Source organism: Misgurnus anguillicaudatus, chromosome 23 (genome assembly GCF_027580225.2).
Source record: "Misgurnus anguillicaudatus chromosome 23, ASM2758022v2, whole genome shotgun sequence".
Taxonomy (NCBI): domain Eukaryota; kingdom Metazoa; phylum Chordata; class Actinopteri; order Cypriniformes; family Cobitidae; genus Misgurnus; species Misgurnus anguillicaudatus.
Window position 1 is genome coordinate 6,074,175 of NC_073359.2, and position 24,541 is coordinate 6,098,715.

General features: G+C 37.6%; 1 protein-coding gene across 1 annotated transcript in view; it reads left to right on the top strand.

The window, feature by feature from the left end:
* Positions 1–653: 653 nt before the first annotated feature.
* The window catches only part of tp53bp2b (tumor protein p53 binding protein, 2b), a 31,822-nt gene continuing 7,934 nt past the window's right edge, over positions 654–24,541 (top strand). Inside the window, exons 1-11 of the mRNA XM_055218843.2 lie at positions 654–1,186; positions 11,519–11,666; positions 13,626–13,739; positions 16,699–16,775; positions 16,879–16,980; positions 18,463–18,637; positions 19,387–19,571; positions 22,138–22,302; positions 22,394–22,571; positions 22,713–22,841; positions 22,918–22,997. Coding sequence (XP_055074818.2) covers positions 1,178–1,186; positions 11,519–11,666; positions 13,626–13,739; positions 16,699–16,775; positions 16,879–16,980; positions 18,463–18,637; positions 19,387–19,571; positions 22,138–22,302; positions 22,394–22,571; positions 22,713–22,841; positions 22,918–22,997 — 1,362 coding nt within the window. The 5' untranslated portion in view covers positions 654–1,177. The remainder of the gene's footprint in view (positions 1,187–11,518; positions 11,667–13,625; positions 13,740–16,698; positions 16,776–16,878; positions 16,981–18,462; positions 18,638–19,386; positions 19,572–22,137; positions 22,303–22,393; positions 22,572–22,712; positions 22,842–22,917; positions 22,998–24,541) is intronic.

Sequence of the window (24,541 nt, forward strand, 5' to 3'; positions counted from 1 at the left end):
CTACTGTAACAGATGCTTTTATCCAAGGTTACTTGAGGTCTAAAAGCCAAAAATAAGCATAGCCTACAAAGCCATGTAAGATATTTAAAATTGGTTATTTTACACATTGTATGGTATTTGAAACAATTATCTATATAAAAAATATTGTAGTCTGCAATATTATTTAGTATAGTAGACTATAATAGTTTGTAGTAGGATATAGTTACCGTATGCTACAGCTTTCTACAATTGTGGTATACTGTAGTAGCCTACTTATTATTAACTAAAGTAAGGTTAAAAAACACTATTCTATATAGGACTTGTACTAGCTAGCCTACAGTTTATTACAGTAAATACTATAGAATATTAATTTATTTGTATTTGGGAAGTTGTTGTTAGAAGTCTTGTATAATATTACAATAACGTTAAATTAAAATAAAAGCTTGTGTGTAACGTTACCGTTAGGTGCAATCCTGCCCGTTCGTCAATTCAGCAATATTATTAACAAACGTTTTCCCACATGTTCACTTTTAAAACACAAAAATAGCTAAAACAAATACAAAAGCATACAATTTCGGTCATACAAACCGTTCATTAATAGCGGGTTTTGTTTCTGAGGTAATACTGATGAGGTGGGCGGGAAGCGCGCGGCGCGAGGAGGAGTTTTCCATGCACGCGCCGAGGTTGTTATAGGAATCTCGCGCAGCGTCATCTTGGGTTGGGTTGCGTTTGTTGATCCAGCGGAGAAAATCCTCGCTAGCTGATCGACTATCAGTCACGTACGACTGGAATGTGGACCTACGAGCAACGTAGCGGTCCGTAGCTTAAACGAGACGATATCGCGCACGACCGTTGCTTTTCTTTGGATTATCGTACAGCCACAGTGAAACGTAGCGGACGCGAATGGTTCCGTCTGTGGTGGTCTGCGGCTTTCCGTAAAGCGATTCGCGTAAGAAACTTTACTTTATTTAAAGGGTTCACGTCGGGTTCATTCCGCAACAGGTTTCTATAATAAACCTGCGATACAAAGTTATCGGACGACATTGGAGGAAACCGATCTGAAAGAAGAGAACGATGCGTAAAAAAAGAGGATAACGTTAACTCACGTACGACTAATCTGCAAACAAGTCAACAAGAAACACTTATCGGGTGACCAAAGGAATACATACCCATATCATATCTGGACGTATATTTCAATATGATGCCGGTAAGTTCAATCGAGGTCGAGGAGCCTTTTCAGTTCATCTGCTTGGTTTTTCTAATGCTTTTTTTTATTTTACGTGGACTGTTGGTTAACTCATTTGCTGGGTAACGTTACATTACATTTATTGTGTTTAAACCGATCATTGCCATCACAATAATGAAGAATACAAAATATTGGTATCGTATGAAATAAGGTTGAAATTGGTACCTCAGTGTGTCTGCTGTAGATTTCATAACCTGTTATCTGATCATCATGGATACAGAAGGATTCAGAGCATTGTGTACCTATGAATTACTTGAAAAGAATTAATCAATAGCCTTAAAAGACAGGTGGATATATGGTTGAAATTGATCAATAAATATTAGCAAGGCTTATATGCAAGTATTGTTTCATAGACATCTTGGTATTACCACAAAATCGTGCAGGTGACTCATAACTCACAACCCCTTATGTCCACCATTCAGTAAAAAACATAACAGCGTTAGTATTGTCTACTGATAAAACTGTTGACAAAGGTCATACATTTGTCATTTTGACCTTTTCATTCAGTATGTTTCTAATGAAGTCACATTTTTATGTAGTGTAAAACCCTGCACTTAAAGGGTTAATTTTCAAGTAAGTCTTTAATCTCCATTGGCCTTGTCACTGGATTTCTGCCTCCTACAGTATCTAGATGAACTGTCTGTAATATCTATGGATTTGTAGACTACATTAGTTTGTACAAACTAGAATGATAGAGAAGCCAATGGTGACAGCGTTTTATATACACACAACAACTGGAATTGTTTCTATGAAAATTAACTATTTTGGAAAAATTGTGAACCAATGTGAACCTTTGTTTGAGGTGGAAACGGTAGTATACTATACATGTAGCTTGAAGGAAAATGTTTTCCATTGTAACATGATGCATCGTAATTATAAACTATCTTCAGTTTCAATAGTAATTGGTAGGGCTGGGCAAAAAAATCGATTGTGCGATTAATCTTTTTTTTTAAACGTGGTCGATTAAAAATCGATTCTCAAAGAGCATTTAGATTTTGCAAGCAAGACGACAACGTTAGTGTTGTGGCTTTTAATTTCTTTTTTATTAATTAATTACCCACTTGTTAACTGCTGCACACTGTTCTTTTTATTAATATAGTATTTGTATTAAATCTATATTCATTGAGTTGAATCAAGAATCGAGTATAAAAACCTACCCGAGAACTGGAATCGAAAATTGAACCAAGAATCGAAATCGAATCGATCTGGAACATCTGAATCGAAACCCAGCCCTAGTAATGGGGTTTTGATTAAGACTGCACGGTATTAAAGGGAAAATGCGCAATATGAACAAAAATATTTTTAAAAATCATATAAATAACATAGACTTAAAATTCTGACTATACACAACTTATTAAACTTAGTATACCATTGTGAAATGTCAATTTTGGATATTCCGATTCTTACAATATATCTTGCGGCCGTGTCTTGCAGTACGTGAGGTCATAAGCATAGCTTGGATAGAATTCAATTTATTTATTTGTTGGTGTTTTGGTTATAATTAAAATTGTACATCTGGGATTTCATGTACATATTTGATCAGAATTAGGAGTGCTGTAAGCATTACTATGGTGGGTTTGCCTATTACTTGGATTGTACAATTATCGAAGTTTATCGCAAATATTATATTGTATCTGATGATTACACTAGTTGGTATTCTCAAGAACCCATGATCGGACTCTCCCTATTTTAATAACTCGCCTTTGTCTGGAAAGTTGTGAAAAGGTTGAATTCCGAATAAAGTTGTACCAGGCAGTGCAAGGACAATACATGGCAGACATTTCTTATCCGGTTGTGAGTAGACTTCTTCTTTTGTACAGAGGTTGTGTGAGACAAAACAGACATGTCAGATTCAAATGGGATTACATTTGCAGAATAAACATAAATTTATCCGAACTCTGGTCCATCGCAAGAAAGCTATACTTTTTTGGGGGAATTTTTCTATTTCTGTGAAAGTCTATCTATATTTAAAGCAGGTGCTTTTGTGAGTTGTATGAATAGATGTTCTGCATTTAGTCTTATAAATCGTTATGTATCCCATGTGCTGAGTATTGTTTTTGCTGTTGTACGTCTCAAAGGAAGAACAATTGTGATTTTAAAGAAGCAGAAGTCGTGTATTCCTCTCAGCTTGACGTTTTAGAGAAGTGCCCTGCATCGTCTTTATTGCGGATTAAACCATATTTACGATATCACACATTGTTTACAGTTCCCCCAGAGAAACATGATAATGAATGCATGAGGCCATTCTGTGGTTATGTATTTAATGTGGTGGTTAATATAGAAAATTCCCATAGCATAAGTCGCCAAAGAAGCTATTCTCGAGACTTTAAATTGATTTGACAGGTGAATGGATGACTCGGGCCGAGAGCACTTGTAGAATGAGATTAGCTTGTGGTAATATAATTATCTAACCCACTTCAGTTCAAAGGCTGCGCATTTGGAGTTATAAATATCACTGGTTGTTGTCGGACCCTTTCAGCCACCTGAGGCCTCGGAGGGAAACAATGGCAAGAATTGCAACGACCGGTTGCCATAGCAACCGTTGCCATGATCACATTCCACACAACAACATTGCTGTTATGCAGAGGAGTCCGTTCGGTAATCAGGCAACTGGCAAGCTTTCACTTCGACCTTTACGGTTTTGGTAATAAAAAGTGTATCAGAGGACATAAAGTCAGGTTACTCAGCAGCAGAGGTTTAAATGAATCGATAAAAGCTATTAGAAAATTTTGGGCCTTGAGGGAATGGCCTACTATTTTTTTAAAAGCCTCAGCATTTTTATTCAATTAACTTTATTCTCCCCCACGTTCTCACAGAGGGCTTCAAGGTTTCAAAGGGTCATTGTGTGGGCCGGAGAGTACTGTATGAACTCATGGCTAATGCTCGCATGAGTCGTGCTTTGTGTCAATCTGCAGGGGCCATATGGCTGATTCATATGGCGATAGCAGTCGCAAAATCCCTGCTTAATCTGCGGTTTCTTTGCTGTGACTTGCACAAGCACCAAGAAACAACTTTTTCAAAAAGTAACGACAAGCTGAATTAATTGTCAAGCTGAATCCTGATCACACAAGAAACTGAACTATTTTACGTGTTTGCAACTTTGTACGATGTAAATCGTAGAAAATGTACGATTATCAGCAGTGGTGGCTGGTGACTTCTTTTTCGGCAACCGTAATTATTAGGCCAAAGGTAGCAAAAAACTAATTTTCGGTGTTTGGTTGAACAAGTAAAAAGGTGAATTGGAGAAAATTGGCAAAATAATTAGGAACAAAAAAATTTTTTAGGAAAATAAAAAGTTGTTTAGTATTCGGCCTTTGGAGTTTTTCATTTAATTCGGCTTCGGCCAAGAATTTTCCGTTCGGTGCATCCCTATCTTCGTGGGGCGGGAAGTCAAAATATGTCTTAGTTCGGAGTGTCAAAAGGGTTTATGATAAAAGAGACGCTTATTGTTCTTTCACAACGCCACCGACTTGAGCTTCCAAAGAAGCTCAGGCTGCCTGGTCAAGGACGCTTGTCAAGAAGTACGGGATAGCTTGTTGACACTTTGGCTGCTCTGAAGTCTGTTTTCTCGGAACGAATGTTTTGGTAGGAGCGAAAGTTTACATTGTATGTTTCTCCGAAGAAAGTCTAGGCTTTATTCCGATTGGTTGCTGACGTTTTGCCGCTGCTTGCCACTGAACCGCGTCATAGCTCATTACCATAAAGTTGAGCTTCTTTCAACTTTCTAATTGACACTCTGGTCGCTCAAAATCCAACGCCGATGGATTTGACGCTCCTTGCAGCTGAGAGAAGCCGGCTTCCATTGTAAATAAATGACTTCCGGTAGCTTTGAAAGCTCAGCGGTGTGAACGTACAGTTACAATCACAAAATACTTGGAAGACAATAATTTAACAGTCAACTTTGATTACCCATGAGATTAAGCAAGTATCTAGCAAACGTGAACATCTTTTTTATCAAAAACCCCTTCGAAGGGTCTGCAGCAGGCTCACCCGTGATGCACATAAGTTGACTTGATGCGCCAAACCATATTTTGGCAAGACTAGCCACACACATGACGGGCTAAATACATGTTGTGACGAACTTGGCATCACGCGCCCTCGAAAAAGTCACTTCCCGCCACTAATTATCAAAAAAAGCAAGTATGAAAGTCCACCATCACTGTGCAATATCTGATTTTACAGTAACAAAACACATGGCTTCATACGAATTAGCCACCAATTAGCTAAAACGTTAAATAGTTATAAATTGCCATTGCAATCGAGATCATGTTAAATAAACTGTTCAAAGCTCTCAGTGTTGTCCGATTAGAGCTTGTATTGACAGATGCTCTTGTACTGATAAGACTAAATAATTGATGCCCTCAGCATGTGTTAGATTACACCTCCTTTTGCACTAGTGAGTTTTCTTTTACTTTGTGGTCGGCTGTTTTTCAATCTACCCGGTCCAGTGGGATTTCCCCTCACATTTGCACAAGCTCCAATAGTCCTTTCAATGTAATGAATCCCTTCAGTTAATAAAAACCATTACAGAGAGACTGAATGTAAACTTAATGTTGGATGTTGTAGAATATGGAGTGTTAAAGTCCCCTTGAAATCAAAACTGACTATTCTTATTTTTTTATGAAATATTGTAGTGTTCATAATAAATAATTTATCTGTGTGTTTCAATATTTTTAAACATTCATGTGCCCTCGTGAACTTTAATCAACATCTGAAAATGTACTTCCGCCCTCTTATGGCAGTTGTTCTCTGATGACATCAGCTAGACTGCACTCGTTAACTCCGCCCCCCATTTTTCAGTTCCATTTCTAAATGAAACACTTACTTTTCTATATCCAATTAGTTTACAATCCACACAAGCAGCGTCCTCGTGTAAAATTACTTTTGCCTCGGAAATACGTCACAATACGGAAGCAAAGTCGATTGCGACTTCCTGTTTACGGGGGCTTGAACAGGAAAGGTTGAACAATGCATCTACTGTTTTCTGCATTTACCAACATGAAAACCTTTTAACCATACCATTATGGAAATGTTTTGTAAATGCATTTTGTAAATATAATTTAGCATTTTGGTTTCACGTCTTGGTCCAAGTTTGGCATTAATGGGTACATTTGTTCTCTTAAATATTGTTACGTCATAGCTCCGCACTTTTGACCACGGCTTAGTCACCTTTTGTTTAATGTTTACTCATTTGAAGAATGAAATGCAAAGTTGCCAGAGGCAACGTCTTTGAGTTTACATTGCGAGATGAACTGGCTGTAATGAACCGGCCTACATGGTGTAAATAACAGTAATAATGTGTATGTAACACATAAAAACTAAATCAGAAATATGTTGGGAGTACAGAAAAGGTCATACAGTATATAAAAGGATATGACCATGCTAAACGTACAAGCATGACTCATCACTAGGATATGTTGTGTTTTCAGTATAAGTATATTCAAATGAGAAGGGCAGTACCTCTCAGCTGATGGTACACAGCGCTATGTTTGACTATTCAAATTCGTTACATCACCTGTGGTTGCTTGTGGCAACGTAAACAGTGTCCTGTTACAAAATAGTGCTATACAGTGTTACTGTAATCCTAAAGCTCTGACTCATTCCCTAGGATAGGATCATGTCACCAGGATTTCTCAGAAATATTACTCTAGGGATCAACTGTGGAATCCCGGCCTGGCCCTTGGCACAAGGGCTTTTCTGTAACAGACAAACAGTTGTGATCTCTCTAGGGTTTTGAGTCCCCTGGTACCAATCGCTGATTCCCAACATTCCCAATCTTTTACCAAGCAGCTTAAATTGTTAACGGCAAGAAAAAACGGAGGACTAATGCTAAAATGAGAAAAATAACTGCATTAGATCTCAGAAATGCTACGATTCATTACAATGATAAAAGCATTTGTTTGTGATTGGTTTAAATGCAAGAATGGATGTCTATAGAATACAAGACGAGTATTGGACTAAAAAATGTATGTTTTATGAGAGGAAAAAATACGTAAGCATCATTAGACGTGTTTTGTCTAGAATTACGCTGAAATCAAGATCCATGAGGGTGATTCTCACGAAAAATTGGTTTTAAAAATATCAAGCATGAAAATGTAAAAATTGCTTAAGTTTACTTATATTCCCACCAGACATTGAAAAACAAATCTGGAGTAAATGGGAACATTAATTTAAAAACTTTTACCTATCATTTAACACTTTTTGTAACATAATTTAAAAAATTAGTCCTAAAAAATCTCATTACCGCAACAGTCGGAAAACATCAACACTGACATATTTTCAAAATGACATGACAAACCTGAAAGAACATAATTTGGAGATTCTGCACATGCATTTAAAATCAAAGTATTATGCTTCTATTAATTAAATTAACATTTAATAAGCATCTGTTGCGGTAATGATAATCAAAATGTCGTGTAAGCATTCTGACAAGACAATATTTCAAATTAACTGTAAAAAAATGATCTTACCTGGTAGCCATCTTGAAGTAACTGGTCCATGTGCTTGGTCACTCAAAATCAAACTTTATTAAAATTCTGTATGTGTGCTTAAACTGTTCTCAAAAAGTGTTGCGGAGGATGAGAACATCAGGCATGGACACATCATTTTCCTAATTTTTCTTCTTTATTATTATACATGAATATTCAGTAAATAATTTTTCTGTCATCTAAAGTAGTCTAGCAAAACACCCATTTATTTTTTTTCTTAATATTTTTGTGTTAATTTGATTAAATTACAACATAACGCATGTTCAAACACAGCCGGACACATTGCGGTAATGAGACTTTCAGCAGAAAATGAGATAAAATTTACAATTATAAATTCTTATGTTGAAATCACACATTGTGCAAGGTAGAACACAGTATTGTGTTAATTCTGATGCTTTTTAATGTTACTATATTACACATTTTCAAAGCTAAAATCATTAGTGCCGTGGTGTTTCAATGGTTTCGTGAGAATCACCCATGAAGGAAAAACCGTAAAAAGAGGTCTGAGGTTTCCATGTGGGCATGAGGCAATATTCTCCATCCGCATTTTACAAGGTTGTCAGCCTTCTCAAAGGGCAGTTTATCCAAGCTTTAACCGGTCAGCCCGAGAGATCCAGACAGAAATCCGATTAGTGAAAGTCAGGTTTTTAATATTCAAGTTGTGGAACGCAGGTCATGACATCCAGGTGGCAAAATACCTGGAACACATCCAGAACTGCAACAGAACACAGTCATGGATGTAATCCAGATCTCTTAATGATGCCGTATGACTTGTATCAATGCCATTTTGGTTGACAAATTGTAGTTGGTCTGCAGTAGAGCTTACCCTAATTTGTATGTTGTTTGAGGCACATTTCTAAAAATGGCATATTGTTAGGTCTTATGCATGTGGTTGTTCCTGTTTCCTCTTCCTGTGTATTACAAAGGTTAAGGTGGAAGAGAGTTTTGCTTCAACCCATCTGGTTTGATACTAGTACCTCTGTGTCCCTTGCCAAGACAAGCAAGCACACACACAAACACATCGTAATAGAGAACTGCTGAGTGTTTTTGCACTCTATCAGCAGTGATAATAACTTTGCTGCCGATGGTCTGAAAATAAATGCATACACACATTTGTCCTTCAATAAAATGCTTGTTTTTATCAGAAAAGATGATGTCCTCTTATTCATCCATTCACTGCTTTTAAAGTTTAAATTGCATTCATACATAATTGTGAATTTACATACAAAGAGTTCAGATGCAAAACCCTCTATAGGTGCATCTAGCATGATTTCTTGTTAATTAGTATTTTTTATTAGACTCTTAAAGGGATAGTTCACCCAAAAAATGAAAATGATGTTATTAATGACTCATCCTCATGTCGTTCCAAACTCGGAAGGCCTCCGTTCATCTTTGGAACACAGTTTAAGATGTTTTATATTGAGTCTGAGAGCTTGTTGACTTTTCATAGAAAATCTGCGTATGGTATACTGTCCGTGTCCAGAAAGGTAATAAAAACATCATCAAAGTAGTCCATGTGACATCAGGGGGTCAGTTAGAATGTGTTGAAGCATCGACAATACCTTTTGGTACAAAAATTACGACTTTATTCAGCATTGTGTTTTCTTATGCGTCTGTTGTGAAGCGCATGCGTGAGACTAAAGAGACTACAGACTAAACACCTGGATGACGTGTTATCTGTAGACATGTTTGCGAAGTTTTTTTTTTTCAAACTTCGTTTACAGTCTCCCTCAGACTGTAAACGAAGCCTAGCCCTAGGCGCACAAAAAAAACAGCTGGGGCGCACCAGATAACACGTCAGCCACGTCGTACGTCACTGCAGTCACGTGACTTTAGTTTTGCGCATGCGCTTCACAACAGAGGCGGAAGAGAAGACAATGCTGAGTAAAATCGTAATTTTTGGATCAAAATGTATTTTCAATGCTTCAACACATTCTAACTGACCCATTGATGTCACATGGACTACTTTGATTATGTTTTTATTACATTTCTGGACATGGACAGTATACCGGTCCGTTACAAGATTTCCAATGGAGGGTCAACAAGCTCTCTGACTAAATATAAACACTGTTCTGAAGATGAACGGAGGTCTTACGAGTTTGGAACGACATAAGGGGGTGAGTCATTAATGACATTATTTTAATTTTTGGGTGAACTACCCCTTTAATTAACTCTGCCTAACAGTACTTCTGATGACCTGAGGGTGTGATTAAGCAGATTTGACGCGATTTGATAAACGTATAGTACATTGTGTGCGCCATTAAGCTAACTAAGGGGCTGTTTATACCTGATAATAAGATGTCAAGGAAGCAAATGTTTGTATGTTATTATGCAGGTTGTAAAAATTACTGACATTTTACAAATAATTTCCTTTAATTTGTTAAGTTTCAAACTTGGAATATTTGCAAAATGCCAGAGCCATAAGTGACAAGTAAAATACATCGGCCTATATGTAATTTTAAATAAAACTTGTATTCGTTTAATGTTATCAGTTGATAAGATATGCTTTGTAGTACTGAGATTTAATTTAACTATTAAAACCAGAATCCAGAGAAATAACACTGGAAAACACGGAATTTGAGAATACATAAAACAGAATTTGGGAAAAAATAAAACGAGAGAGACACATTTACGTTTACACTTAGTATTTTAATCCGTCTCTTTTATCCTTTCGACCGCTTCTGTCTGGATTACTTTTGAGGGGATGGTCTGTGGAAACGTGTTTTTTTGTAAGTTATTTTTCCTGATATTTCAGAGCAATTAATGAAATAAGCTTGCACAACTTTCTCACGCTCGCAAAATGAAACTAATGAAAGACGCAGAGAGCAGGCACTTTAGTTTTATCAATGAAAACATAAAGATAGCGCTGTGCACTGTGTACATGGTGTGTGAGTCAGTCCACTTATGATCCGATCGACCAAAACGCATCTTAATACTTGGTGTAAACGGCCATTAAGTGATGTCGTCATCTATGCTTTCGAAAATCCTATTTAACTCCGATGTTGTGCGTTTCTTCGCATCATGTTTAAGATGATGTCTTGGCAGTAGAGACGTGACTGTAATGAAAAGTCTATAACCCCCCCCCCCCCCCCCACACACACACACACACACACACACACACACACACACACTTTGTAGCGGTACTAAACTGCAGTGGAAAAGCAAACCGAGCCGAGTGCTGCAAAGTCGTAAAAAAGCCACAACAAATAAGTTTTCCTCCAGAGTTTTATTATGAATTAATATAGATGTATAGTGATTTAGCACGCTTTGACAGCAACATCATTTTTCTCCTCTGAACCTCTACAACTGCTGTTCACCTCAGAATTACAAATCAATTGGCTCCACGCTTTCTGACTAATTACCCCATGCCCGTGTTTTATTTCTGGATAAGAACCCTCTTGATGTGACAACCATCTGTGCCGGCTGCAGTTAAAGTGCCAAGGCAATGTGGCCAGTCATCCATCTTAGCCTGCCCAACACGTACAGCTGTATTATAAGATTATATAGGCATCTGGTGTATAGTTACAGATCTATAAACGGAAAGGTATAGACGCCGGAGAGCATTCACAATGAACTTATCTTTCACCTTCACACTTACTAATATAATGGACAGGGGTGATGTCTTTAATGTTTTTGCAGCACTGTGATTGGTTAAGAACATTTTAATAACATTTAGTCTAATAACAATGAAAATGTGTTTGGTGTTTAACTTGTTAATGTATATAATGTGAGTGAACTATCGCTTTAAAATGTGCAGAAGCGCATTGTAACCCTGCCTCCTGCGTCCTTTTTTTTATTGGCCCAGATGTTCCTCACCGTATACCTCAGCAACAGTGACCAGCACTTCACCGAGCTTCCCATCACACCGGAGACACTGTGCAGAGATGTGGTGGACATGTGTAAAGAGCCGGGGGAGGTGGACTGCTATTTGGCCGAAATGTGGAGAGGTTCTGGTATGTGCTATTTGTTCAATTCTTGGCTCACTGTTACAAGTACTGGGTCTTAAATACTATTTTTGAGCAAGTAAATTCTGAAATGATATCAATGATATGGCTTCAGATTTAATGGTGCCAAAGAATGCATTGAAAAAATGTTAAATTGTGATATCTACAGGGTTTGTGGCATTATAGTGTTGGGCGATATGCCCTATTTTGAGATCGCCCTATCCTCAGCCTGTGAGATTGCCGATACATGATAGTATCGGGGGGGCGGGGCTGTAGTTTACTTATTTATTTATTTGTTCATTTATTACTTATTATGACAAGTCACTTGATTAGTGGAGAAAAAAAGAAGCAAAAGCAACACCGTCATGACCGCAACCTTCTTAAACGTATGACATTAATGCGAGCATGTCATTATGCAGGGTTCACACCGGACGCGGTAAAGGGCGGCAAGCGCAAGTGATTTACATGTTAAGTCAATGCAAAGACGTGATTAGGCATCCCGCGGCGCAGTAGGTGTGGTGCGAATTGAGCGCTGCTGCAGGAAACATGCGAGTTGAAAATTTAGAATTTCGGCGGATTTCCGCGCTGTGTTAATGTCTCGAATGACTAGAATTTCACGTGCGGCTTTCACGAGTAAACTCAAATGTTCAAGCGTACAACTATGCGCAGCGCGTTTTTGCCGCCTCAACTGCGGCTGGTGTGAATGCATCATTAAAGGCAACATGCTCTAAAATTTCCTAAAAATTTCCTAAAACATGATACTATCATTTATCGGCACAACCCTATTATTAAGTACAAAATTATCCAGAAATGCTTTTACATGTCTATTTACAACCTTAGGATTTGCCCTTAGAATCAAGTTATTTGAATTATTTACCCAAAAATTTAAATGCAAGCCCTCATGCCATCCCAACTACACCGTAAAGTTCCTTGCTCTACTTAAATGTATAAGTTTAATCAGTGTAAAAGTGTGAATTTCAAGTTTCGTATCTAGGAGTTGCTATTATATAAATTATAAAAAATAAAATTGAAATAACTTAAGCTGATTAAACTTTATTTTTTAATTTATAGCAACTCTTCACTAGTCAAGAAAAGTGAAATTAATTGTAAATTCAAGTTAATTAAATGTAAAAAATAGGAATTTTTTACAGTGTATATGATTTGTTGTCATATGCGTGTTTCGTTACGAGACGATGATATTCAATGTTATTGATGTGCGGTCATATTGTGCTGTATCTATATTGTTTGCTTAATATGCTTAACATATTAAACTCTCATTTAGCTTCGGAAGACATATATTAACCCACTAAAATTTTTTTGATTACTTTAATTTGATTATATAAACTGCTTGTTAAAGCTATGCCATGTTTAGACATATAAAGTAGTGCTGGGCAAAGATTAATCGCGATTAATCGCATACAAAAAAGTGATTTTTTTTCATAATATATGTGTGTGTACTGTGTGTAATTATTATGTTTTATTTATATATAATTTTTTAAATGTGTATATATAATATAGAATATATACAAATATAAATAAATATATAAACACCTGTAAATGTTTCTTAAATACGTACATGTATGTGTGTGTGTATTTATATATACATAATAATTACACACAGCACACACACTCATATATTATGCCAAAAATTACGTTTATTTTATATGCGAATAATTGCGATTAATCTTTGTCCAGCACTAAATAATATAGTAGCATTTTAATATAAAGTTATTCATCTGTGTTCAACTAAGTAAAGAAAGTCATATACACATATGAAGGTGAGTATTTATGAGAGTATTTTTTTCATATTTGGGTGAACTATTCCTTTGAGAAAGTTACAAGTGCACCTAAGAGTAGTTTTGTAGCTGCATGCGTCTATGCGACAGTGACACAACGGTGCAGCGATACATCACTCTACAGTGAAACTAATTTGCATTCGTCGTTTCTAATTGGTCCCTTCCTTCACAGAGCGTGTGATTGGTGACAGCGAGCGAATTATGGAGTTGCTGCAGCGCTGGGGTCAGCAGAGGGCGGAGGTGCGATTCTTCCTGCGTCATAACAGAGCACCCGGCCACGATACAGGTCAGATTAAGAGACATAGTCACCAAAATCTGTATGTTTGACTTTGTTCATGTACAGCCATCTGATTTGGTTTCAATTTTTGGGACTGGATATCCTTACTATCACATTGCTAATGATGAAATCTGATCAGTTTGTTCGGACAATTTAGCCAATATCTGGTGTATTATTATGAAATATGAAGCCATGTGGTTGTGGTTTTGTATACATTTACTAAAATGAAACCGAATTGAGTCAGATATGCTGAAAATTGGATTTTTGATGCTTTACATTTGTGTTTTTAAGTTTAGCTTGGTGTATGGTTAGATTCCGTCTCTTTTCTCATGCCACATCACAGGCGGATTCGATTGCATCCTTTCCCCTTTGGCGGTCATGTGGTGTGATGCGAACAAGCATGAATGTCATTTCCCTTTATTGGAGAGTGAATAGAGAGAGGTAGTAAATTTGACATGGTTACGACTCTGTTGTGGGTATTAATAATTTACTGCAGGCCGGTGTGTTGTATAGACAGTGCCTTAGGGTGAAAGGCTTTAAAAACGTCAAAACTGATCAATATCTTCCTTTATGTCTGCACACCTACATAGAGGATATTTTATTTCATACTATAGCTCCTTCATAGCTCACAAGGATACTCGTATATGTTTCATTTAAGGTTTCAACTTGCATGGATGCGGGTGTGAATGCCCTACTAAGCTAGATACCTTCGTGTTTAAGTACGTTTAAATGTTTTGGAGAGAACAGTATTGAGCTGCAGATAGCTGATAGATAATTTGGTCTCGAAAAAATATAAAGCCATGAAAGAAGCGTCATTTGCTCTCCACTTAATGTCATTGCTGTCCTTTTCATAGAGAGTTTAGGAAAATACTAGTTCTGGCAAACGATTAATCGCAATTAATCGTATACAATAGGGCTGCACGATAAATCGCATACAATTGTCACGTGCATCTCGTCAATAATGCCGGTTCCTTGATTAGTAGTAAATCGCCATCAGCTGTTTTCAGATGGAGCGGCATTTACTACACAGGACTTACATGACTGCAGCAGGCGCAATGATAAAGTTACAGAAGGGGACAATGTTACGGCAGCAAATGTTACGGCCATGTTACAGCAGCAAAGTCCTTGATTATTACTCCAGAAAATCGCAACTTTTAATTTTCCGTCAGTTTTAGTACACAATGTAACTACAGAAGAGTCAAGTTTTAAATAGGACAAGTATAGAAACTCTTTGGTTATTTTTTAGAGCGATGCTAATGGTCTAATCAGATTCAATGGATTATGCTAAAGCTAAAAGTGGTGGAGATTAGCTGAATGTATTCCAAAACTGTAAAAATCAAATGTTAACTCTAGGGGAGCTGAAAAATTAGCATATTTTCAAAAAAAGTGGAGTGTCCCTTTAAGAATTGTAATAAAAATAAGAATGTTATTTGAGTCATAAAGACATGTGAATACTCTACATCACAATCTCTCCTTATTTGTTTACGCAACGTGTTTAAAGTGAATCGTCCCTTGTCCCCCGGGAGGTTTAAACATCCCAGTCACGTGAAACCGTGTGCGGTTTCATATTTCACCGAGTGACTTTGGCCCTCTTTGCCAGACAAAGAGCGTTTGTTACACAACAGTGCTGGCTGTGTCGCCCCTGCGTGCGTGCCTTATCCTCACACAGCTTTATTTTTCTGTCGACCGCAATTATTGTCAATTACACCCAGCTCGAGTTGTAATGTTTGTGCTTGTGGTTTGTTTTCACATAGAGTTGAGGTAAACCATGTGTTTGTGTAATCTGTAAGCTCTAATTTGGACCTTCACGGTATCAGGCTGTGACCAAGGTCATTTGCCGGCCATCGCTTTGCTCTTAGGTTTATCGAGTTTATCCAGTAACCTATATAAATAGCTAGTGCTGGTGGTGCCAAAGTGGGTGTTGTGCAAGTGGGACTCTGGCATGGGCACATGCATAATAATTGAGTATTGGCTGTTTTGCTCGGTCATTACATAATAAGGTTCACTTCAGTCTCAGGTCACTCTCTGTTTTTCAGGCAAACCCCATTTGTGCTTGGATTTCATTGGTGGTTTGTTTACAGGATACATTTTTGGCTAAAATGTAGTGCTGGGCAAAGATTAATCGCGATTGATCGCATACAAAATAAAAGTGACTCTTGGCACAATACATGAGTATGTGCTGCGTGCAATCACTATGCATAAATAAATACACACACATTCATGTATGTATTTAAGAAACATTTACATGTTTATATATATTTATTTATAGTTTTATATATTCTATATAAATAAAAAAAAAATATATATATATATATATATATATATATATATATATATATATATAAGTAAAACAATTCTGAAATGAATATATGAATGTGTGTGTGGTTAAATATACACAATAATAATTAGACACAGTACACGCACATATATTATGCAAAAAAAACACTTTTATTTTGTATGCGATTAATCGCGATTAATCTTTGCCCAGCACTACTAAAATGTTTACCTTGGTTTACCTTAAAATTAGACAGTAAGAGGATTGACACCTTTTTTTGGCAACAGGAAATCATGATTTTCAGCTATATAAGACATATTTTAATAAAAAAATATTTATTTGTATGGCCTGTAACATATTGTGATCCATGACAATGAGTACCAATTATTACAATAAATTAATAAAAATATAATTATTTGAAAAAGTAACAATTTTGTTAAAAAATAATTACTTTGAAAACCAAATGTACCTGCTATTATATAATCACCCATATGCATGTTACACTTCATTTGCTCTGGTGTTAACTGGGTGTCATGGTTGGTGGCTTACTGGCCCAAGTCCTAAAAGCCCATCCCTAGGTAATTTTGGTTACGGCTTAGGTCCTTTCCTCAATGCAAGTTTGTTTGGTTTGTCATCCATTTTGTTAGCATGACACTCCTGCCATGCCTTTATCTATCGTTTTTTTATCTCCAGGGGGTCACCAAGCTCCGGAGCCTCCTGTCAAAAGAAATGTCGTGAAGGGAAAGATGGACAGACACATGGAGAATGGAGTAAGTACAAACTTACTTGCGCAAATAAAAGTCAAGATCGTTCAAGGCTGGCGGAACGGAAGCTCACATTTCCACCAATTAAAGTCTTGTTTTGAATCTGTAGATGGTACCTCCTCGTATGGACATCACCCTTAGTGAGCTACAAGAGATGGCGGCAAGGCAACAGCAGCAGATAAATGCCCAACAACAGCTTCTGGCGTCAAAGGTGAACATTGTATTAAAGGTGCAATGTGTAGATTCGAGAGAGGATCTATTGCAATATAATATGCATAGCTATGTATAAAGACTTTACATAATGAACGTTATGTTTTTATTATCTTAGAATGACCTGTTTTTATCTACATGCACCGCGGGTCCCCTTACATGGAAGTTGCCATTTTGCGCCGACAATGTTTCTACAGTAGCCTTAAAACCAACAAACTGATGCATTTCGTCACTATGTTGACATGACATGTTTGTCCTGTGGCGGCTACCGTAGTGTTTCGAAAGGGAGGGGTGAGCGGTGGACTGATCTGTTGGTTGCAATTCGCAACCTCACCACTAGATGCCGCTACAATCTACAAAGTGTACCTTTAAAGCAACACAGTCTTCTTAGGGGGTTTTCACACCTGCCTTGTTTAGTTCGATTGAATCGTACCAGAGTTCGATTGCTCAGTTGGTGCAGTTCGTTTGGGCAGGTGAGAATGCAGCAATCGAAGTCTGGTGCGCACCAAAAGCGGACCAAACAAGCGGACCGAGACCAGCTTGCAGAGGTGGTCTCGGTACGCTTTCAAACGAACTGTAGAGCGGTTCATTTGTGGTGAGAATACGATCCGAGATCGAACCGACCTAACTGCAAAAGTACTGCGCATTTTGGACTAAACCAGCTGCCGTAGTCAACTGCGCAGTGCATTATCGGATGAGGAAGTGTTTGTTGACCATTTCTATTAGCAATATTAGCACAATGACAAATCGCGGACATACCTGGAGTTGCAAGGAGGTGCGGGCGGAGCCTCGGAAATTTTTTGTCTTCGCCGTTTGTAGTGCATTAAACCGTTGTTTTCAAGCCGCATCCGCGATTCATTCTGAAAATGAACAGTTTGTCTAGAGTGCTTTATACAAACTATGTATAACAACCACGGAGACATAATTACAGCTCGCAGCCGTTTGTCCATGGTGTCTGCTGTATTATCCTACTTTTGTTTACTTCCGGGGGTTCCGTTGGAATTGCCGCACGTTGATTCTGACCAATCGTGAAACCGTTTAGGAAATACGTTCAAATACATGTGGCCAATGAGTGATGTTGATCTTATCACATGACAGAATTTTGGTTCGTTTCAATTGGTGCGGATCAGAGCAATCAGTGTGATGTGAAATGGAACCAAATCTGCTAAAAAAGTTGCAATGTATCATTTTTTGCTTTTGGTCCGGACCAAATGAACCGAATTACAGATGTGAAAACGCCCTTAATGTCTATAAAATGCATTCATTTTATATTGACAGTGATGTTATGATAATGTTAAACGTGTTTATTTTGTCAATCTGAGAATGCAGATGGTCTTAAAGTTAACAAACATTAAGTATTTTGGGCTAACGGGCACTAAAACAGCAGGCGCATTTGAAACGCTTCAAATTTAAGAGCTTCATCAGGCTTAATGATGTCTGGAATTGAGTTTCAATGAAATGTTGACCTGACGTCTCCTCACAGGAGCAGCGACTGCGTTTCCTTAAACTTCAGGACCAGAGACAACAACAGCTGACATCCGAACAGGAGAAACTACAGCTTCTGCGGGAAAATGCGGAGAACCAGGAGGCCAAACTGCGCAGGGTTCGAGCTCTTAAAGGACAAGTGGAGCAGAAACGCATCAGCAACAGTAAACTAGGTCAGAAATTAGGAGAGAAGACAAGCAGAGGGTGATAATAAACTAGGGTGACCATACGTGCCATTTTCCTCGGACACGTCCTGGCCAGGATTATAGGCGTGTCCTCCGGAAGTCATTGAGGTTTAATATATTTTAGAAAAACAACCATCACATTTCAAGGTAAGAATAAAACTACAAAGATTGTATGTCTTAAGAGAAATAAATCTTAATTTGTAATGTTTTTAACTGAAATGTGAATACCTCGATGACGTATGCGGTCGACAAATGCGACTTGCGGAGGACGCACCCGAAATGCTGGCCAGGATGTATCCGAGGAAAATGGCACGTATAGTCACCCTATAATAAACAACCACTACAATGCACTACACACACAATATAATGGCACCCTCCATAGGTTAAAATAAGCATTACATTTTTTTTTAAAGAAATGAAAATATTGAATTTGTTTTTAGCAACGGATTTTAGTAGTAGAAGGCAAATATAAAGTATTAAAGCATATTCGAGGTGCCCTTTAAGATCTATATCAAGGTAGACCATTTGAAGTTTTGTAATGAAAAATGTTTTACGAAGACATAATTTGTTGTGGCCCATTTGCCGACTAATGGAAAAGTTTCTTTTTGTGTCGTTTTCATTATATCAAAGCTCCATTAGCGAGTAAATTACTCAAGAGGGACAACAACAAACGATCACGCTAACAGAACACAATTAAGAGAAGGATACGGCTCATTTTTCTCTCTGGTTTTCTGCAGTGGAGGAGATCGAGCAGATGAACGGCCTGTTCCAGCAGAAACAGAGAGAGCTGGTGGTAGCCGTCAGCAGGGTGGATGAGTTGAGTCGACAGCTTGAGATGTTACGTGGCGGCAAAATGGACGTCGCTCACGAAGCAGGGCCGAGCTCAACGGGTGAACTTGAGAGAATGTACAAAGAACTTCAGGTATGCATTTGATTTAGTTTTCTTTAAGGTTAACTCTTTAGCTGGGATAATTCCATGAAGGCATTCCTACTTTTTCACATGAGGGTTAATACCCGAAATAATACCTGGTGGATAGTAGCGGTATTGCGGATTGCCGGGAATACTCGTCATTGGCAGTGAAGCGTTTTCTCTTAATTGACGAGTTACCTCGTCAATGGCGGGGAAAGAGTTAAAGGGGATTCGATCAAAATTTTTTGTAATATTGTCAAGTTTTGTCAAATGTTAATCTTGTAATTAAAGATTTGACTAGTTGAAGTTTAGCTTTTCACAACCATTCCACCGACTATTTGACCCTTAGCAGGTATGTACACCAAAGCGTTTAAAGAGGACCAATTATCCGATTCACGATTTTACATTTCCTTTGGTGTGTAAGTGTGTGTTTGTACGCATTAACGATATGCAAAAGGTACAAACGATGACGCGAGTTATCGTCTCCAACGTAAATCTCGTAAATCACACGGATTGTAGGCAACAGTTTACTTTCTGGGATTGGTGATGTAGACGAGCGACATTATCATAATTCCTCCCGCTTGGACTCACGGCCTGTAAATTAACTCCTGTTAGCAACCGAATCTTTCAAACGTGGTAAGGAGCGTCACATTTCCGGCTGACGTCAGAGGTATTCAGACCGATCACAACGTATGTATTAGCTGGCCAATCAGGGCCAGTTTTGTACAAAATCCATGCGTTTCAGAAAGAGAGTGTAATCTGGAGCTGCAAAAATGCACGCTATCTGAAAAACAATGTGTTTTTTGAACCAAATACACAAAATAACGTTGTTTTTTTAGAAATGAAATAGGTGCTCTTTAAACATGGCTTAAAATGCCAGGCAGATGCCAACTGTGTGCGCTTGCCAGCGTTTCTTCAGATTAGCGTTTTGGTTGCGTTTTGTGTTTTGTTTATCAGTCGTTGTACGATGCTCAAGTTGGTTGTTGTCCTGCCCCTCCTCCACTGTGATTGGACGGCTGAATGCAAGTGACATTTTTCAACTCTGGGCACTGAGTGTGTAAAAATGGCAAGAAATCTGCCAGCTGCTGGCATTTTTTAAAAGTGCGGCACTTCCATTGGAATCAATCGAAAACATACTCCAGCCACAGGCGTAAACATCTTGGTGTATACGCCCCCTTACGGTACATTCAAACACGTTATCGCTCGACAAAAGGCTTGTCTGAAGCGTGGCCAACAGCCAATCACGGCTCGTGACTGCTCTTCCGAGGATGCGCTAATTCAAAATAAGTGTTTTTCACGATTGTCACGTGTGTGGTTCCCTTTTCCAAAATATGTGTCATGCGTGTGGAGAGATGTTGTGTTTTGTCAAAATAAGTGCCTGCTGGAGACGCGTCAAAACCGTTTATGATAAAAGAGACGTTCACATTCCCTAAATGCACGCAAGACACTCCCTTAAAAGTAAACTCTAATTACGCATGAGATTGTGCTAGTATCTGGCACACGTGAGCGTCTCCTTTCAAGTTCAAGGAAGCAGGCACTTATTTTGGCATGTCACGTGATGCACAAACGATCTCTCAAAGCGCAGAACACCTATTTTGAAATGACGAACCACACATATGACAAGCTACATACATGTTGTGACGAACTTCGCATCGTGCGCTTCAAAAAAAGACGTCACCAGCCACCACTGGCTGGCTCGCACTAGGTTATTTGCATAAGGCAATCTGATTGGCTGACACACGTGTTGGTCCTTGAAAAGTTGAGAAATGGTCAACTTATGCCGCGAGCAATGGCAGTGACGCGATGTTGACGGATCCACAATTCAGTTTCGCAAAGCATGAAGTTACCCATTCGAAGTAAATAAGAAGCATTAAAGGGGCCATGGCATGAAAATCTTAAACCATGTTTAACTGATATAATTGGGTCTCCAGTGCTTCTATCAACCTAGAAAATGTGAAAAAGATCAACCCAGTAACTTAGTTTTGGTAAAACATTCTCTGCAAGCACGTGAAAAAAATAGCTCATTGAAATGTGACTCTCCTTATGATGTCATAAGGAGATCTTATTATAATAATACCGCCCCTTTATCTGCACTATCCAATCATGGCAGTGCCATTTAGTGCAGAGAGAGAGAGAGAGAAATAATTAACAGCACAATTGAGTTTCAATTTTAACAAACCACTATTATGGCGATCAGTGTTTGAATTATCAGCTCATTTGCATTTAAAAGGACACACCCAAAAAAACACATTTTTGCTTACACCTACAAAGTGGCAATTTTAACATGTTATAATAGATGATATTTTGAGTTAAAAGTTCACATGTGTACTCTGGGGACACCAAAGATTTATTTTACGTCTTAAAAAAGTCTTGTGACATGGCCCCTTTAACGCTTTCGCCCCGTGTGAATGTACCGTTAGAATTAAACAACCTATTTCAGCTGCTGTACCTTTAAAGCTGCATGCCACCTGCAATTTCGTCGCTGTGTCTCCCGTCTCTCTCAATGAGGTTTTTAAAAGGTTCTTGGCAAAAATATGGATGCTAAATATGCAATATTTAATTAGAAATGTTTTTTCAGCTGAGGAATAAGTTGAACCAGGAGCAAAGTGCCAAACTCCAGCAGCAGAGAGAGAATCTAAACAAGAGGAACCTGGAGATGGCTGCCATGGACAAAAGAGTAGCCGAACTGAGAGACCGGCTGTGGAAGAAGAAAGCTGCTCTCCAACAGAAAGAGAACTTGCCTGTGAGCTACTTTCTCACTTTTTTCTATTGGTAGATTAGTTTCAGATGCACGTAAATGCAACGATTCATCTCATTCGGTCCTGTATTTGCAGCTGCCCACTGAAGGTCAGATCTCTCAGCCCACTGGCCCGTCTAGGGTTGCTGCTGTTGGGCCTTATATCCAAACCACCCCGGCTCCTCCAGTGCCACCCAGACAGGAGATCCTGGTGAAACCCGCTTACCCCGACGTCACAGCTACTCTGCCCAAAACGCTCCCCAAACCAAACACAGGTGCGTATATATATGTATTATCTTTTCGGCCTTGTGTTTGCGAACGGATATGGATAGTAATCCACACACATCGTTTATGTTTGCATTTATTACATTGTGCCAGTGTTACTCTGATTGATCTGTCTTTTTACCATGTGTCAGGTGCTGGTATCATGACGGGTAAGATCTCCAAGGTTTCAGACTTTTACTCCAGCTCAGAGACCAACAGCAGTGCCCATGGCCACTCCTCCACCCTCCCTCGTATGACCAGCCACACATTTCATGAGAAAGGTAACATGGATTAACCTTTAAACCCTACGGTCGAGCTATGTTTTAACTAACTATCTTTTCATTAAATCCCTCGTAGATCCTGAGGCAGATTTGAGACTGCAGCCTTTGCCCTTACGAAAGAACCAGAGCAGCGAGGACCTCTTGAGGGACGCACAGGTATTGCATTTAGTGACTTAAAGCAAATTGTAATTTATTATTCATCAAAATCATGTTGTTTTGAACCCGTGCACTGCAAAAAATGACTTTCTTACTTTGTATTTTTGTCTTGTTTTTTGTATTTAGTGTAAATTTCTTAATGAGCAAAATGACCTAAGAAAATAAGTCTAGTTTTTAGACAAAATCTATACAATTTAAGTGAATTTGTGCTTAAAAAAAGCAAAAATATTTGCCAATGTGGTGAGACATTTTTTCTTAAATTAAGCTTTTAATAAAAAAGTTAACTTATTTTTAGATTTTTTTTCTCACCCCATTGGCAGATATTTTTTCTTGTTTTAAGCAAAAATTCACTTAAATTTTGTATATTTGTTTTCTAAAAACTCAATACATTTTTTTTTTAGATATTTGTACTGAAAACAAGAGAAAAATCCTAATAAAAAAAGTATATTTTTGAAGTGTGTTTTTTCTGTGAGATGTTAGACATAATGTTGAAGACTGAAAGTCTCAGGCACCATTCACTTTCATTGCATGGACAAAATATTTTTTCATGGAAAAAAGAAAATCATTGAGGTCTGGAATGAAATGATGATGGGTTAATAATTACAAAAAAAATTTATTTTCATTCATCTAACCCTTGAACAATTTACAAAGATATACAATAGATAAACCACTAATGCAATAATATAAGTCTAGTTTTTAGACAAAAAATATATAATTTAACTGAATTTGTGCTTAAAACAAGCAAAAATATCTGGCAGATATTTTTGCTTGTTTTAAGCACAAATCCACTTAAATTTTGTATATTTTGTCTAAAAACTAAACTTATTTTCTTAGGTCATTTTGCTCATCAAAAAAATTCATCTTAATTTAAGATTTTTTTGATATTTGTACTAAATACAAGAGAAAAATGCTAAGAAAGTCATTGCAGTGTGTGACTTTTTTCTGTGAAACACGTGAGGAGATGTTAGACATATTGTTGAAGATTAAAAGTCTCAGGCACCATTCACTTTCATTGAATGGACCCAATATTTTTTTATTTCTCTTCTGTGTTTTATGGAAAAAGAAAATCATTGAGGTCTGGAATGAAATGATGATGGGTTAATGATTACAGAAATTTAATTTTCCTTTATCTAACCCTTGAACAATTTACAAAGATATACAATAGATAAACCACTAATGCAAGAAAATAACTCTAGTTTTTAGACAAAATCTATACAATTTAATTGAATTTGTGCTTAAAAAAAGCAAAAATATTTGCCAATGGAGTGAGGCATTTTTTCTTAAAGTAAGCTTTTAATAAAAAAGTTAACTTATTTTTAGATTTTTTTTCTCACCCCATTGGCAGATATTTTTCCTTGTTTTAAGCACAAATTCACTTACATTACACTTTTTTTCTAAAAACTCATTTTTTTTTTGTACTGAAAACAAGAGAAAAATGCTAATAAAAAAGTAAATTTTTGAAGTGTGTTTTTTCTGTGAAACACATGAGGAGATGTTAGACATAATGTTGAAGACTGAAAGTCTCAGGCACCATTCACTTTCAT